The sequence below is a fragment of the Condylura cristata genome, unplaced genomic scaffold (assembly GCF_000260355.1).
Source record: "Condylura cristata isolate star-nosed mole 26May11 unplaced genomic scaffold, ConCri1.0 scaffold00020, whole genome shotgun sequence".
Lineage (NCBI taxonomy): Eukaryota > Metazoa > Chordata > Mammalia > Eulipotyphla > Talpidae > Condylura > Condylura cristata.
Window position 1 is genome coordinate 23,971,402 of NW_004567121.1, and position 15,515 is coordinate 23,986,916.

At 48.9% G+C, this 15,515-nt stretch overlaps 1 protein-coding gene across 1 annotated transcript in view; it reads left to right on the top strand.

Annotated features, from left to right (window-relative positions):
* Positions 1-15,515, top strand: part of XDH (xanthine dehydrogenase) — a 52,671-nt gene that overhangs the window by 19,128 nt on the left and 18,028 nt on the right. Inside the window, exons 10-19 of the mRNA XM_004686319.2 lie at positions 1,455-1,547; positions 2,062-2,213; positions 3,199-3,292; positions 4,576-4,685; positions 7,348-7,532; positions 8,853-9,027; positions 10,709-10,792; positions 12,279-12,448; positions 12,919-13,042; positions 15,052-15,171. Coding sequence (XP_004686376.1) covers positions 1,455-1,547; positions 2,062-2,213; positions 3,199-3,292; positions 4,576-4,685; positions 7,348-7,532; positions 8,853-9,027; positions 10,709-10,792; positions 12,279-12,448; positions 12,919-13,042; positions 15,052-15,171 — 1,307 coding nt within the window. The remainder of the gene's footprint in view (positions 1-1,454; positions 1,548-2,061; positions 2,214-3,198; positions 3,293-4,575; positions 4,686-7,347; positions 7,533-8,852; positions 9,028-10,708; positions 10,793-12,278; positions 12,449-12,918; positions 13,043-15,051; positions 15,172-15,515) is intronic.

A 15,515-nucleotide genomic window follows, 5' to 3' on the forward strand; every position in this document is an offset into this window, starting at 1 on the left:
GCTGACACATTTTCCTTCTTACATTTATATTTATTTATTTTTCTTACATCACCGGTAAGTTCTGGACAGTACTTGATTTCTCCCCTTAGAGGTAGCCCCCAGGTTCTGTTCCTCCTTAGCACCCAGAATGTCTCCTTCTATATACTTTATGGCCCCTGGTCTTACATCCCAGCCTTTTATCCATTTGGGTTGATTTTTGTGCATGGCGTGAAAGTGGGCTGGTTTCATTCTATTGCACGTGGCTGTCCAGTTTCCCCAGCGCTATTTATTGAAGAGACTTTCCTTGCTCCAGGGTGTATTCTCTGCACCTGTGTCACAGATTAGTTGACCAGATATGACATTACTTCTTAGCCATTCTTCTACAGCCCTGTGGGTGGGGTGGGCGTCACTGTGTCTGAGGGGTCTTCTAGCTTCGCTAGCTAGGAGGGAGGGACAGAAACAGACGTGATAGAGACAGATATTGGGGACCAGCAGGCACATTTGGAATTCTCTCAACTCTCTTTTTTGTCTGGATGTTCCACTCTCACATTATTATTACTATTATGCCCCAACTCTGCTAACAGCTCAAGTACTGAAATCTGTCCATCATTAGCTGTGTGCTGTGGGTGAGAAGCTCCACCTCTCTGAGCTGTCTGTCAACAGTGGGAGACTCTGCATAGAAGGCTCCCGGACATACTTTAATACCTGTGTTTTCTGATAGTTATTAAACACACACATGAGTGAATTCAGCCTCACCCCATTTGAACTCTGATAGGTTCTTTTAAGAGAAAGAGTTTTCAGGTGATACTGTGGAAAAGGAGCTTAGTCCCTCATCTTGTTTATGGAACCTCTTGGGTCTGAGACACCCCCAAGCATGAGACACACCCGAGCATGAGAGTGCTAACAGATCACACGTCTGGTATGTGACAGTGGGCAAACCCCAGGGCTGCCCTGGTGATATTGTTACAGGGCACCCCAGTGTGAACTGGGCCGCCTGTCTGTGGGGCCTCACCCCCACGCTTAAAATTTAGTTGTACTGCAGACACACACAAAAGGGTCAATAATGGGTTTATTTACAAAAGGGGAAAAGAAAAGGAAACAATCCAGGGAAAGAGAGACGGATACAAAGTAACTGAAATATCTTACCTGCTCGCTCTGGTAACAAACTAGCTGAAAGCCCTGAGTCATGTGGTCCCGAGAGCCTTTGCCCAAGTGAGAGAGACTGTTGGACAAAATGGCGCCCTATTTATCCCCCAAAGTCCCAGAATGCCTGCTTAGCTCCGCCCTTGGGTCCTTGCAGTTCCCTCCCTGGTACTGCTGGGAGTTGTAGTTTCCAATCACTGGAGTAGGGGGCAGAGTCCAGAAAGTTGGAGTAGGGGGTAGAATCCACACAACTCTGCAGAGTTCCTTTAGGACAGCCTTCCTCTTAACAGTACAAGAACACTGTTGACCTTGAGCCTCTTGTTTCTCTTGAGGCATTGAGATGAAGTTTAAGAATAAGCTGTTTCCTACAATTGTCTGCCCAGCCTGGATCCCAGAGCTGAATTCAGTGGAGCATCGGCCTGAGGGTAAGAGGGTAGGGGAGCTTCATCCTGAGCCCAGGGGGGTTGGGGTGCACAGCGGGGTGGTGAGCGCTAGGCCCTCACTGCTGCCTGCTCTTCCTGGAGACACCTGTACTGCCTCCTGCATGGAGCATCCTCGGAGGGCCCTGGGTAGGGAGGAGCAGAGGCCACAGATCTTCTGTTGTTCTTCATCCTGGCCACACTCGTGGGATTAAGGGAGAAGAGGGGGGAGCGTAAAAAAATGCCAGGACTTTATCCCCCGATACCTGATTTTGTGAGTAGAGGACTGCTGGTTGTAGGATCCAGAGGCCTGGCATATTATTAGCTATGTGCTCTCGGGCAAGTCACTGCACCTCTCTGGGCCTTCATGTCCTCATCCACATAAGCACACAAGTCCTGCTTCAGTCTCACTGGAGTGGTCGCAGAGCTTCATTGAAATTCTGGATGAAGTTCCCCAGGCTGGGGGCGCGGTGGGGGGAGCGGGCTGGGGGCTTCTGTTATGCTGCGTGTGTGTTCCCAGGAATCTCCTTTGGAGCTGCCTGTTCCCTGAACTTAATGGAACAGACACTATCCGAAGCAGTTGCCAAGCTGCCTGCCTATAAAACAGAGGTGTTCAGAGGGGTTCTGGAGCAGCTGCGCTGGTTTGCTGGGAAGCAGGTCAAATCTGTGGCGGTGAGTCCCTGTTAGGGGACCCCCAAGACTCAGGGCACAGGGCCTGGCAACCCAGGGCAGGGGGCTGGTCTGGTCTCTGCCACAGACACAGGGGGCCTCAAACTCCCCCCATGGGCTGTTGCTGAAATGCAGATTACTGTCTGTGCCCTCAGTGGCCCAGAGGTGGGGGCCCCCAGGTGATGAAGGTGGTTGGAGCCAGGCCAGACCCTCACTCAGTGACTCAGTCTTCACCTGTGAGGTGGAAGAGATGGAGATGTCCCTGTCCCTTTTCCTGACCATTGCTGACACTGTCAGCAGGAGGAGAGAGCTGGGTTAGGGAGGAGCCATATGGGCAGGGAGTGTTGCAGAGCTTGGGGGAGAACCGAGGTAGACCCCTTGCTGACGAGGCACCCAGCCTTCAGATTAGCCCCAAATTCCAGTCTGTGCGTGCAGGTGCCAGCTGAGGCTCATGGCAGCTGACGGTGCTGCAGGAAAGCCAGCCCTTCCCTTCCACTTTTGTTTTTTTTTTTAAAGGCAGTCCTTTAAGTTTTTTTTTCTTTTTTTAAAGATTTATTTATTTATACATACAGAGCTGGGGTACAAGCCAGAGGTGCAGGAGCAGTGAGAGGCCTCACCAGAAACAGAGTGGGGGCAGAACAGGCAGATCGGCGAAGCACAGGACTGAGGGGAGCAGTGGGCGGGTCAGGAGGGTTCTGCCGCGCCATGTGGGTCGGCTCCCTGGCTGGGGATCGAACTCGTGCTGCAGTGGCTTCGTAGAGTTTCATAATGTGGTGCTTTAACCTGTTGTGTCACCAGGGATTGCCCAGCCCAAGCATTCTAACTCATGTTTCAGACGTTGTCCTGAATGCCTGGGTTATTGCTATGCCAGTCTTATGTCTACGGGGGGCACAGGAGCTGCTGTCAGCTGGTGCCCCTCACATGCCCTGTGTCTGGTGGCTAGGGGTTTCCTGCCAGGGCTCTCACCCACACTCTCTGCTTGTCCTAGTCTATTGGCGGGAACATCATCAACGCCAGCCCCATCTCCGACCTCAACCCTGTGTTCATGGCCAGCGGGACCAAGCTGATCATCGTGTCCAGGGGTGAGCTGCTACGCAGAGGTCGGGGCAGGAGGCCTTGGGGGAATCACAGCCTCACAGGCAAGGTCGCTTTCTGGAGAAAGCAAGCCTAGAGTTCCGTGACCCAGCTGTCTGGACTTGGCTCCCTGGGGGCTTCAAGGGAGACACACTCAGGAGAGCTGCGCCCTCTCTTTATGGGGCTTTCACGGCAGGGCCTGGCCCCCCGAGGCCTCACCGAGCAGTGTGTGGGAGCCAGAACACACTGGAGCTTCAGGGAATCTGTGAGCCATTTATTCAAAATGACGATTATGAACAACGAACTTACATAAACTTATGAGGGGACAAATCCTATTAAAAACAAAGGTCATAAATACGCAGGGTTCCTCACTTTCAAATTATTTTACTTCATTTGATTCCAGTCTACGCTCCTGAGGTTATTCCCAGCCTCTGTCCCTGAAGAGTGGGGTGCTCTGTAACAGGGCTCTCTGGTGCGTGTCTCCTGGTCAGAGGGGCCCCGAGACCTGCCCCAGATTTGGTGACTGGCCAGGAAGACGCACAGGATGCATCATCTAGTCACAGTTGTGGCTACGAGGAAATGAAGAAGAATCAGCACCGGGAAAAGGTGCAGGGGACAAAGTGCAGAGGAAACCAGGCACAGGGTTCCAGAATCTTCTCCCAGTGGTGTCACACAGACACACTTAGTCCCCTCAGCAACAAACTGAGTTGTGAGGACACAGGTGAAACTCTACCTATTGTTGTCCCCCTGGGGAGCTCCATGAGGAGTCCACACTTGGGGCTCCCTCTGGGGTCTGGTCACCTCGCTCTGCCTAGCGTGAACCAGAAGTCCCGGAGGAGGAAGGCGTCAGCAGAAGCCACATTGCCCGTGCCCAGGGCAGGCCTAGTGAACTGCCTTACCCGGAGCGTGGGAGCCCTCTGCCAGCCACACTGCCCGGGTCAGGGAGGCCCAGCCGGCCTCTGGGGGGCTAGCAGCCTGCTGCGTCCATGCGTGCTACCCTCCAGCTTTGTACTTGGTGTTGTTACTATGGTAGCTTGAAATAGGCGAGGATGGGAGTATGCATATGCCAGAAACTAGCAACTGTTAGGAATTATCGGGGTTTTGTTTTGCTCTCAAAGAACCAACTGTTAAATATTCACCAGCACATGGTTGCTGAAGGACTCCAGAGAAAGAGGACCTTGGCCTCAGCTGTGCAGCTCCTTCCTCTGTGTGTGTACAGCAGGCACAGGGGAGAACCCTGCTGGGGTGTCCCTTGCGGCCCACATGCCCCTCTTCATCTTGCCTCCCACAGGCACCAAGAGGACACTTCAGATGGACCACACCTTCTTCCCTGGCTACAGGAAGACCCTGCTGAGCGCAGAGGAGGTCCTCCTTTCCATTGAGATCCCCTACAGCAGGGAGGTGAGATGCTGCACCCGAATGCCTGCTATTCCTGCCAGACAGCAACTGGGGAGCCCAGAAGTGGCTAGGTGACCATCATAGCATCGCAGCTTTAGACGGATATTCTTGCCTCTTACCTTTGCCTTTACCAACTATACCCCTCTCTGGACACAGTCTCAGGGTTAGGGTACAGGGCAGAGATTATGAAACCAGACAGCTAGAGGTGTGACCCTAAGTCAGTCATTTGCCTCCTCAGTCCCAGCTTCCTTGTCCACAAAATGGTGCTACCTGCTGTTCAGGCTGTCAGGATGGAACAGAACTGATCCATCAGGTCCATGGCCACTGTCCACTGTCTCCAGCCAGTGGTCACTGCCAGAATCACAATTCCAAAGACATGTCCTGCTGGCAAGTGTCCCTGTCCCAGGACAGAAGAAACCAGGCTCCATCTGGTGAAGGGTGGGCTTGCATGCTGCGCGCAGAAGCTGCCTGTAACTCACACTGTGACCTGCTGACCTTGGGCTCCGTGAGGGGTCAGTTCACTGCTCTTGCTCTGGGTGGCAGGTGTAGCAGCCCGTCACCAGGGAGGCTTCTGTTCCAGCAGGTGGAGAGTCTCTGGCTGCCTTGCTCTTGTTCCTTGGGGCCTGTGGAGGCTCAACCGGGTGCAGTTTTCTCATCACCCAGCAGCTCCACATTCCATGATGGCCTTTTAGAGAAGGAATGTGCGAGAGGCTGAGAACCAGCTCTAAAGAAGAGAGAGACGAGAGCTTGGGCTTTCTCGAGTGTTGCAAGGCACACTTGGCCCTTGCTAATTTTGGCCTGCTTAATGAACATGTTAATTGAATTAGAGTAATTATGTCCCTGAGGTGGTTTCTTAATGTTCTCCTGGCTTGTCCTTGTAGGTCATTGAGCCATGATTCCCAGAGTTTTGTATTTCACAGATCAGTTAAAAAAAAAAAAAAAGAAAACCTGTGAGATCGGGAGGGGAGGCAGGTATGGCACAATCTAGCTTGTTTGGCCAGGGAGAGCATGGTCATGAAAAGTCATTTAATTTCATAAAAAGTCAATCAAAGTCATATCGAAGATTTGAATACTTGAAGTTAGAAGACCTCAAGTAAGAGCAGTTGGACCACCTACCACTTTGGGGTACCCCAGTGTAGATATCACCATGACTGGCTCATCCTGGAAGCTGAAATCTCTTCCCAGAACTGAGTTCAAACTCTGAGTTCAATGCCCCCCGTCATCTTTGACCCCAGGAATCTGAACTAGCTTTATCACCCAGAGGGGTCTCTGTGGCTTCATCAGACAAGCCCAAGGTCCATTCTGGACCTCAACCGTGGGCCTCATGTGCTTTCTCAGTGAACCTGGCCTCACACCTCCTGCCTTCCGTGTTAATCAGACTGTGATGGCAGTGTGGTTTGAGCCGGAAGTGGAAGCAGACAAGAAAGGACTGGAAGTCAGATGCTCTCATCTGGAAAGGAACTCACGCTCTCTCTTACCTGCAAATGCAGGACCTGGCTTGGACCCAGTGGGGACTTCTGTTAGCACAGAAGCAGCTCTTGTTCCACAGGGTGACTCTTCCAGGAAACAAGATTTCTTTTTGATTTTAAATTAAAATTTTTTTGAGGTGACACTGGCTTACAGCACAGTATATGATTTAGGGGTACAGGTGTTTGTTTAGGTGTGTGTCACCACACCACACCCACCAGCAGAGCAACCCAGTCCTTTCCTCTGGACCATTGGGGCCCTCCCACCTTGCTCCCACACCCTACTTTCTCCCTCTGTAGTCTCTGTTCTGTAGTCAGATGTCTTGAGTTTGTTTGGTTTGGTGTCACCTGTTCCTTTGTTGTTTTATAGTCTCTACACAAGTGAAATTATCTGGCATTTCTAAGTAGCCCACAGCCGGGGGGAAGAGACAGGGCAGAGAGCTGTGGAGGCCGAGAGCTGAGGTGTGTTTTCAAACACCCCCTAACATCTCATTTTATCTGCTGTGAAGCAGCCAGGCCAGGAGAGGTCTCTGCAGCACCCTGCCCACCCACACCCATCCTCCTGGAGAGCCCGGTGGACCCACTCAGGGCACAGCAAGGGGACCACAGGGTCTCTGAGGAGCCCCTATGTGGCCCCTTTCTTTTTCTTTTTTTTTTTAAGATTTATTTATTTATGCATACAGAACTGGAGTATAGGCCAGAGGTGCAGGGATGGTGAGAGGATTCATCAGAGACAAAGTGGGAGCAGAACAGGCAGATAAATGAAGTACTTTGCTGAGGGGAGCAGCTGAGGAGACAGGAGAGATCTGCCGTGCCATGTGGGTCACTTCCCTGGCTGGGGATCCAACTAGCGTGGACGCAGCTGTGACCAGCTTCTCAGTGTTGCGCCTCAACCTGCTCTGTGTGTGGCCCCTTTCTTCCCCTAGCAGTTCAGTTGGGAGCACCCAGCCCTTGTCCCTATCTTTCAGTTTTCCTGATTCATGGGGAGAGTCCTCCCTTTTCCCAGCTCTGATGCTGGCACCTGGCACTTCTAAGAGTGAGGTGCTCAGGTGTGCCTGGGCCTTTGACCCTGCCTCCTTGCTGAACTGCCAGGGCCATCACCCCACCTACTGCGATGGCACATCCACCCCTAGCTCAGCTTCACCAGCTGTAGACACCGCAAACCCAGATGAAGAGGGGGCCTTTCTGTTCTCTTACAGGGAGAGTATTTCTCAGCATTCAAGCAGGCCTCCCGGAGGGAAGACGACATAGCCAAGGTGACCTGCGGCATGAGGGTCCTTTTCCATCCAGGAAGCACGGAGGTTAAGGAGCTGGCCCTATGCTACGGTGGGATGGCTGACAGGACCATCGCGGCCGTTAAGACCATGCAGAAGCAGCAGTCCAAGTGAGAGCAAGAGCAACATTCAGGGACTGCGGCCGCTGCTCCCGCCACGGCCACATCCCTGCTGCTGCTTGATGCTGAGACCTGCTCTGGGGCTCCTCATCTTCTTCCTCCTGCTACAGGGCCTCATACCAGTAGTATTGCTGCTGCTGCATGATCACTGGCTGCTGCTGTTAGTCCTGTGGCTACTGCTGTTGTCACGACGACCCCAGATACAACCACTGTTGTACCGCTTTTTCTGTGACTGCTACTGCTTCAGCTACTGCAGGACTACTGCACGTATTACGTGCCGCTGCCATTATATGACCGCACCTGCTGCTATTGCTACGGCTACGGCCGCCGCGGCAGTTTCTGCTGCCACAACAAGTATGTTGTGATGATTGCTGTGATGACGGCTACCTGTGGTCTACTCCTACCAGCCTGTGGCTGCTATTGGTGTTACTAGGAGGGTCATTATTGTTGCAACTCTTCCTGCTGCTGCTCTGAGTGCTGTTACTACTGCAAATACTATTCCTGGTACCGCCACTCTATCTCTTGCTACGGCTGCTGTTGCTACGGCTGCTGTTGCTACCAACAGTACTATCACTGATGCTATTACTGTTAGTCCTTTGGCGCTCTTGCTACGACTCTTAACACAACTGCTTCTATGGATTCTGCTTTTACTGCTATATGACTGTTGTTTCTGCCACTGCTAATATTACTGCTGCAAATATTGCTGCTGCAGCTCTTACTATTGTGGGGAGTACTACTGCTATTACTGTGGTTACTATACACCTGCTACTACTATATGTTCCCCATTATTATGGTCATTGTAAAGCAGCAGTGGTAGCAGGCAGTTCACAGTCCCTAGCCTGTGTAGTCCTTACAAGACACAGGAGAGACAAAGTTTAACTTTGAGGGTTCTTTGGTTCTGATTCCTGCCTCTAACTCTAATCAAATGGGTAACATCGGTCAAATTATTTAACCTTTGTGCTTCAGTTTTTGCATTGGTAAAATGAATATAAAATTTTTCCTGCTTTACTTCTAATTTCATAGGAGAAATGTTGATTCACAGAAAGCATGGAGGACATTGTCTAGCACATACTAGGACTCAGTAGATTAAATGCATTATTTTTGTGGTCTATCTCACTGTTCCTATTTGTAAACATGAGGGTTAGGGTAACTTGCCAAGGTCCTCAAGGGGGTAAGTCACAAAATTATAAGTATCTGGGCAAAATTTTGACCTGAGTTTCACATGAGTCTGAGGACTCGAGCACAGTCCAGTACACGTGTCCCCAGGGCCGTAGGGTGCTCTCCAGCGACCTGCTCTCTGCTCTCTGGCAGGTTCTGGAATGAGCAATTGCTAGAGGATGTGTGTGCAGGCCTGGCACAGGAGCTGCAACTGTCCCCCGACGCCCCCGGTGGCATGGTGAACTTCCGGCGTACCCTCACCGTCAGCTTCTTCTTCAAGTTCTACCTGACGGTGCTTCAGAAGCTGGGCAAAGGGGACATGGAAGATGTGAGTGTGTGTGTGGGGGGGGACACAGAATATGTGAGTGTGGGGTCTGGGAAAGGAGCCCCCTCCACAGCACTCTTGTCTGGGACTTTGGGAGAGTTCTATGGTCCAGGAGGTAAACGTCTTCTTCTCCCCTGGACATCTCAGGGCAGAGGAGCAGGGGTCAGAGAGAGCACAAGGAACCACCCAGAAATGGGAGCCAAACTGTGAGGCAGAGCCCTGGGCTGGGAGTCAGGGAAGTGGATTTTTGTCACTGTCTCACATGAGGACTTGAATAGATCATGACTCTAAATCTCAGTCATAAGAGCGACAAACGGGTGCAGGTAGACCAGATGGCATTCTAGCTGTACAGCCGATCAGCTGTGGTTTTATCCTTAGCGTGGCCGTGGCGATCGAGGTGAGAATGGAGAGTGTGCACTGAGAATGCCGGGGGCTGCTGCAGCTGGGGAGCGGTCAGGTGTGCACTGGGAGGGGGCCTACGAGGAACCGGCTCCCAAAGTTTGTCCAGCAACAAGCTTTGACCTTGTATCTTTTCTATGCTGAGGTCACACAGGGCCTGAGGGGCAGCCTAGTGTGGCAGAGAGATTGGTCAATAAATGCCAGCGTTGAGCAACGACTAAGGAGATGGAGGGTTGGGAGCACAAAGGAAAGGCCCCACACCTCAGGGGACACCTGAGCAAAATCCCTTCTCAGTATGCATGATATGCATATATTTTTCCTGTATTATAAAATAGGACTAATTGTGTAGAACTTTAAAAATAGAGAATTATATTAGACAAAATGAAAATTATCCCGTTTTCAGGTGGCAGAGGAAACTGTACTATTATTTTTTATAAGGCTTATTTTTTCCTATGTTTACCTGTCCATCAGCTTGATTGACTGTCCTATCTCTCTCTCTTTCTTTTATTTTTAAAAATATTTATTTATTTATGCGTACAGAACTGGGGTACAGGCCAGAGGTGTGGGGGATGAGAGGATTCACCCGAGACAGAGTGGGGAGCAGAACAGGCAGGTTGACAAGTGCACTGCTGAGGGGAGCAGCGGGCGGGACAGGAGAGGTCTGCCACCCCATGTGGGTCATGCCCCTGGCTGGGATGGAACTCATGCTGAAGCTGCTACAGCTAGCTTTGTATGCTGCACTTTCACTGGTTGAGCCACCAGGGAGGGCCCCATCCCTCTCTCTTTCAATCTGTCCTTCCATCTGCTTCTCAATCTATCTATCATTTTCCTGTCTTTTGGTCTGGGTATGTTGTTTTCTAAACAGATTTGGGGTCATGCTGCTCACATGTTGCCCCTAATTCCATTGAGATTATTTCCCCCGTATCATTGTTTCTCACAGACTTTAGGAGGAGGAAAGGGGAGACTTTCCAGGAAGGTGGGAGAGGAGGACATTCTAACAGAAAGAGCAAGTGGTGCCAGTGTGGGAAGGAGGGAAGCTGGGGTGATGGGGGAAGTCTACAGCACACAGGTGCAGACTGTAGTGGGGGTGGGTGGGAGCTGAGGCCATTAGGAGCAGCGAACTCACAGGGCCACACTGGGATGCTGAGATGGATACAGCCAGTACTAGAAGGAGAATAAGATGGAGAGGAGAGGCACAGATGATGCTTTCACCACTTGGGGAAAATCAAGGATAGGATTAAGGACAGAAATAGTTCTAATCCCCTCTGTTATTTTGCCTCTGCAGAAATGTGGTAAACTGGATCCCACCTTTGCCAGCGCTACTTTACTCTTTCAGAAAGACCCTCCGGCCAATGTCCAGCTCTTCCAAGTGAGTACAGTGGGTATGTGGCTAATGTCAGGGGAGCTTGCTGGCCACATCAGCGGGTACTGACCTCTGTTGAATGACCAGTTCCAACTATAGATAGGTGCCTACAGATCCTTACCATCACGCATGGATATTCAGGAAGAAACTGACACTATATTAATGTCAGTGAAGTTATTTCCCCCCCTTGCCACCTAAATTTCTACCTTGACATTATCTCTATCTGCTCTTTAATGAAATTCCTCTCCCCCTGCCATTTTGTCTTTTCTGTCTCTGCTGTAGAGCTAATGTATAAAACCAAGGGCTCCTTGGCAACACTCAGTTCGGGAATCTTCCTTTGGGCATATAAAAGCAAAACAATAATTTTCTATCAATATCAACACTAGATAAGAGTCAGCTTTTCCTGTAAACATATCAAGTTTTGTGGACCATATAATTTCTGTTGCAACTCCTCCGCTCTGTCACTACAGACAAAAGCATCCAAAGGTGGTGCATGAGTGAATGTTTATAGCTGTGTTCCAATAAAGCTTTATTCATAAAAACAGGCAGTAGGCCAGATTTGGCCCTTGTGCCACAGTATGTGGCCCCCTGCCCCAGAGTGTTATAGCCCAAGAGTGTTAAGGTCCAAGGCATAAGCTCTAGGTCCTGCCTGCCTGCTCTTGAATCCAAACTGCTATTTCTTTACTGTGTAACCTTGGACAAGTTCCTTACCCTCCCTGTGCCTCTTGGACAAGTTGATAGTACCCACCTCCATGGGCAACACCCCTACATGTGGATAATGATGGCTCCAGTTTGCAGAGGAAAGAGAATGCTTTGAGGATTAAATGTGTTTATAAAATAGTCTAGGTAATTCCTGGCATATAGTGTACATTCAGTAGATATTGGCCACTATTACAATTTATGTTGAAGAATACAAACAGAATTTTAGTAAAAATTGAATAAATGTTAGGAAATACAGAAAAATATAAAGAACAAAATAAAAACCACCTAAAATCCCACCTCTAAGAGAAAAGTCATTATATTTTTGCTTTTCCCCCATTTTTTCTTATGCATATATGGGTGTGTATATATTTCTAAGTATCCGTCTTTCCTATGGAAACAGACACACACACACTCACACACACAGCATTTTATGTCCTGTTTTTAGCTTTACATAGTTTTCTTTCCTTCTAATTTAAATTTTTCCAAAGTGTGTTCCTGGTTGCGTGCTACTCCATTATGTGAGCAGCTTGCTTACCCACTCCCCAGGGGATGGACCTCTAGGTTCCTCTCTTTGCTCTTTTGCTCTTGTGCACAGTGACACGTGCACGCTTCAGTCATTCCTTGTGTACCCTTCTGTTTCTGTCACCCCTCCTGTCACCTCCCTACCCCACTTCCTGCTCTGTTCTTGCTCCTCATGTTTGCACTGTCAGTGGACAGAAACTGTGCTTTTCCTGGGCCTATAGGGGAACAGTGTCCTCGGCAGCTCAGCCCAACTGTCATGTTGTTCCAGGAGGTGCCCAAGGGTCAGCCGAAGGAGGACATGGTGGGCCGGCCCCTGCCCCACCTGGCCGCCAACCTGCAGGCGACCGGGGAGGCCATGTACTGTGACGACATTCCTCTCTATGACAACGAGCTGTCCCTCCGGCTAGTCACCAGCACCCGGGCCCATGCCAAGATCAAGTGAGTGTGAAAATGCTCTTGAGGAGGAGGGGATAGGGAGCACCCTCTCAGGCACTGGCGACTGCTGACGGGGCTCATCCCATGCCTCTTATTCTGGAGGGGCAGGTGGGGTTCACCCTAAAACCATTGTGTTTCTGGCTGGGGATTAACTGAGATGTAGGTTTCAGTGTAGTTCTCCACAGTGAACACTATTCGCTATGATTGGGTTCCCTTGGACGTGGAGACCAGAGCAGGTACATGGGCCTTATCCTGTCCATCTTGTATCCCAGCAACGCTCAGCCCAGGAGCCTTCATATAGTAGGCATTTAAGCCGTGTTTGTAGGATAGGGTAGGATGGGACAGGATGTAGCTAAGAAAAGGACGAGAGTAGAGGAAAACTGAAAATGAGGACAGGGTTGCTCAGTCTGGCGGCTCGCTGCATCTTGCACTCCAGCTTTCCGGCCTGGCCCCTCACCCGCTCCTTCTTGCAGGTCCATAGATTTGTCAGACGCTAAGAGAGTGCCAGGGTTTAAGTGCTTTATCACTGCTGATGATATTCCTGGGAGTAACAAAACTGGAATCTGTGGCGATGAATCAGTCTTTGAGAAGCATGAGGTAATGTCTTGAATTTTCTTTATGTGAAGGTCTCAGGTTGTTGGAAAAGTCATGACTTTTTTTCTGAAGATCTATTTATTTATGCATACAGTATTGGGGCACAGGCCAGAGGTGCAGGGGCATGGAGAGGATTCACCAGAGACAGACCAGGGAGCAGAACAGGCAGATTGACAAAGTACACTGCTGAGGGGAGCAGCGGGCGAGATAGGAGAGGTCTGCTGTGCCATGTGGGTCAGCTCCAGGGTGGAGATTGAACTCGCTCCAAAGTGGCTGCTGCCAGCTTCGCAGTGCTGTGCTTTAAGCCACTGCACCACCAGGGAGGGCATTTTTCAATGGCAAAATGCGTCATGACTCTTCCAACCACCCAATTGTAGAGTGAGACTTTAAGTTTGATTTTTGCTGGTTCCTCCAAATCCCTAATCTTGAAAGGTTATCCATTTCCACCTACTGTGGCCATAAAACCATTGGTCAGGATTTAGTGTGATCAGTAAAGATGTATTATTTGCCTCGTAGCACTTTCAATTTTAATTTAATGTTTACTTGCTTATTTAATTGATGACTGCTGTTTGTTCTTAGTAAAGTCACTCCAGGCCAAGTGACGTTAAAACAAGGCTGGTGATTATATTTGAACTCATAACTGTGCCCTTCGGGGTAAAAGATTAAGATCCTTTATTAAAAGGAAAGAAGAATACATTCACAACCCCACGAGAAAAGAAGTCACAGTTCCACTAGTTTATGTATTGATAATTCACTTGCACGAAATTTCTTCACTTGGTTTCAATGATATATAGAGTTCAGCCAAAATTACAGTTTCCAGACATTCAAGACAGCAGCTATAAAAATCCATACTCTTACAGGATAATTCTTAGACAGCCATTTTATAATTTTAATACAGGTCCAATATTCAAATTTGAGGTGAGTAGGGGTTTCTGAAGGGCAAACTCACCTTATTACTGATGTAAAAGTGATGGAGAGAATAAAAACTATAATCATGAGACACAAGGACTCAAAAAGAAAGAGTATTCAGTATTCAAAATGCTTATAGACTTCTAGAGCTCCTAGAAGCATTGTTCAAAATTATGGTTAGAGAGAATCAGCCAGGTTCAGCAACCATTGCATGAACTAATTAAATCAATAATTTGATTGGGCCCTCAAGAGATAATTTAATTAGAGATAGACCCACTAAGTGTTGCTTGCTTATTGTCAGAAACCTTATATTCCAAAGTGATAAGTAGGACTTTCCATTGCTATTTATTTGAGGCAGGGCAGGGTGGGGGTAGTGGGGAGGTGTGGAAAAAAAAATATATCCCTGGAGAAGATCCATTAAGCTTTTACTAGAATTGAATTGTTAAATAAAAATGAGACAATCATCATTATAAATCTAACAACAACAAAACTAAGTACCAGCATTTGGGACCTACTATTTTTGGGCATCCAATGAAGTATAAGACATATTGTTGTATGTGAGAAGCTTTAGGTGTAATTTGGAAAAGAAGCTAAGACAGTGAGGTGGTGGAAAGTAAACAAAACTGACCTTCAGGATCTCAGATGGGAGTCATGATCTAGGAACTAGCCAATTGTGATCTTGCCCTCTGGGTCTCTATCTCTTCATAGGAAGGACAAGAGTGTTGGAGGAAAGCTGATTGACAGATGTATTTCATGGTGGCAAACCTCCCATTCTGCCATTCATGACAGACATCACTAATCGATCACCGCATTGTTTCCTAGGCATTTTCTCAACAGGCTGCCATGAAATCATCAGCGTTGGCCTCTGAGATGAAGCAAGTTTATGATCTCCAAGTTCTATTCCAGTTCTGCTGATTCTAAATACTTATAAAGAAGTACATAATCCCAAATAGTAGGATAAGCAAATGCAAAACCCCCTTTAGGGCTCTCCTAAAATATGCCTTAATATGGGGATAGGACTTACTTTGCCTGTTTTGAACAACAAAATAACCTGCTTCATGAGGAACATGTTCTGTTCTTTAATAGTTTGGCTATGTTCCTAGGTGACTTGTGTGGGGCACATCATTGGTGCTGTGGTTGCTGACACCCCAGAACATGCACAGAGAGCTGCTCTAGGGGTGAAAATCACCTATGAAGATCTCCCAGCTATCATTACAATGGAGGTAACGGAGAAAGGTTGCCTGAGAGAGGGGTGAGGTCCCTATCTCTGAAGCCAACTTTATAAGGGCCCTGTAAGGGAGATTAGAACAGCAGGTGGGATTTGACCAGATAGATGTTAAAATCTCCCGGGATTGCATGGTCCTATGAAACCCATCGTGAGCATGGTTTGAGACCTCTAATACCAGATTGAATTCTGCCTCCCGATTTTTTAGTTCCATTAGGTTCCTGGAAGATTTTAATTTTCTTCAAATTCAGGGTTGTCCACCTATATCTGAGGAAATGGAGGAACAGGATGCCCTGGGCTATACCTTAGCTTCCTTTAAGGCAACAATTCCAAGAACTTTTC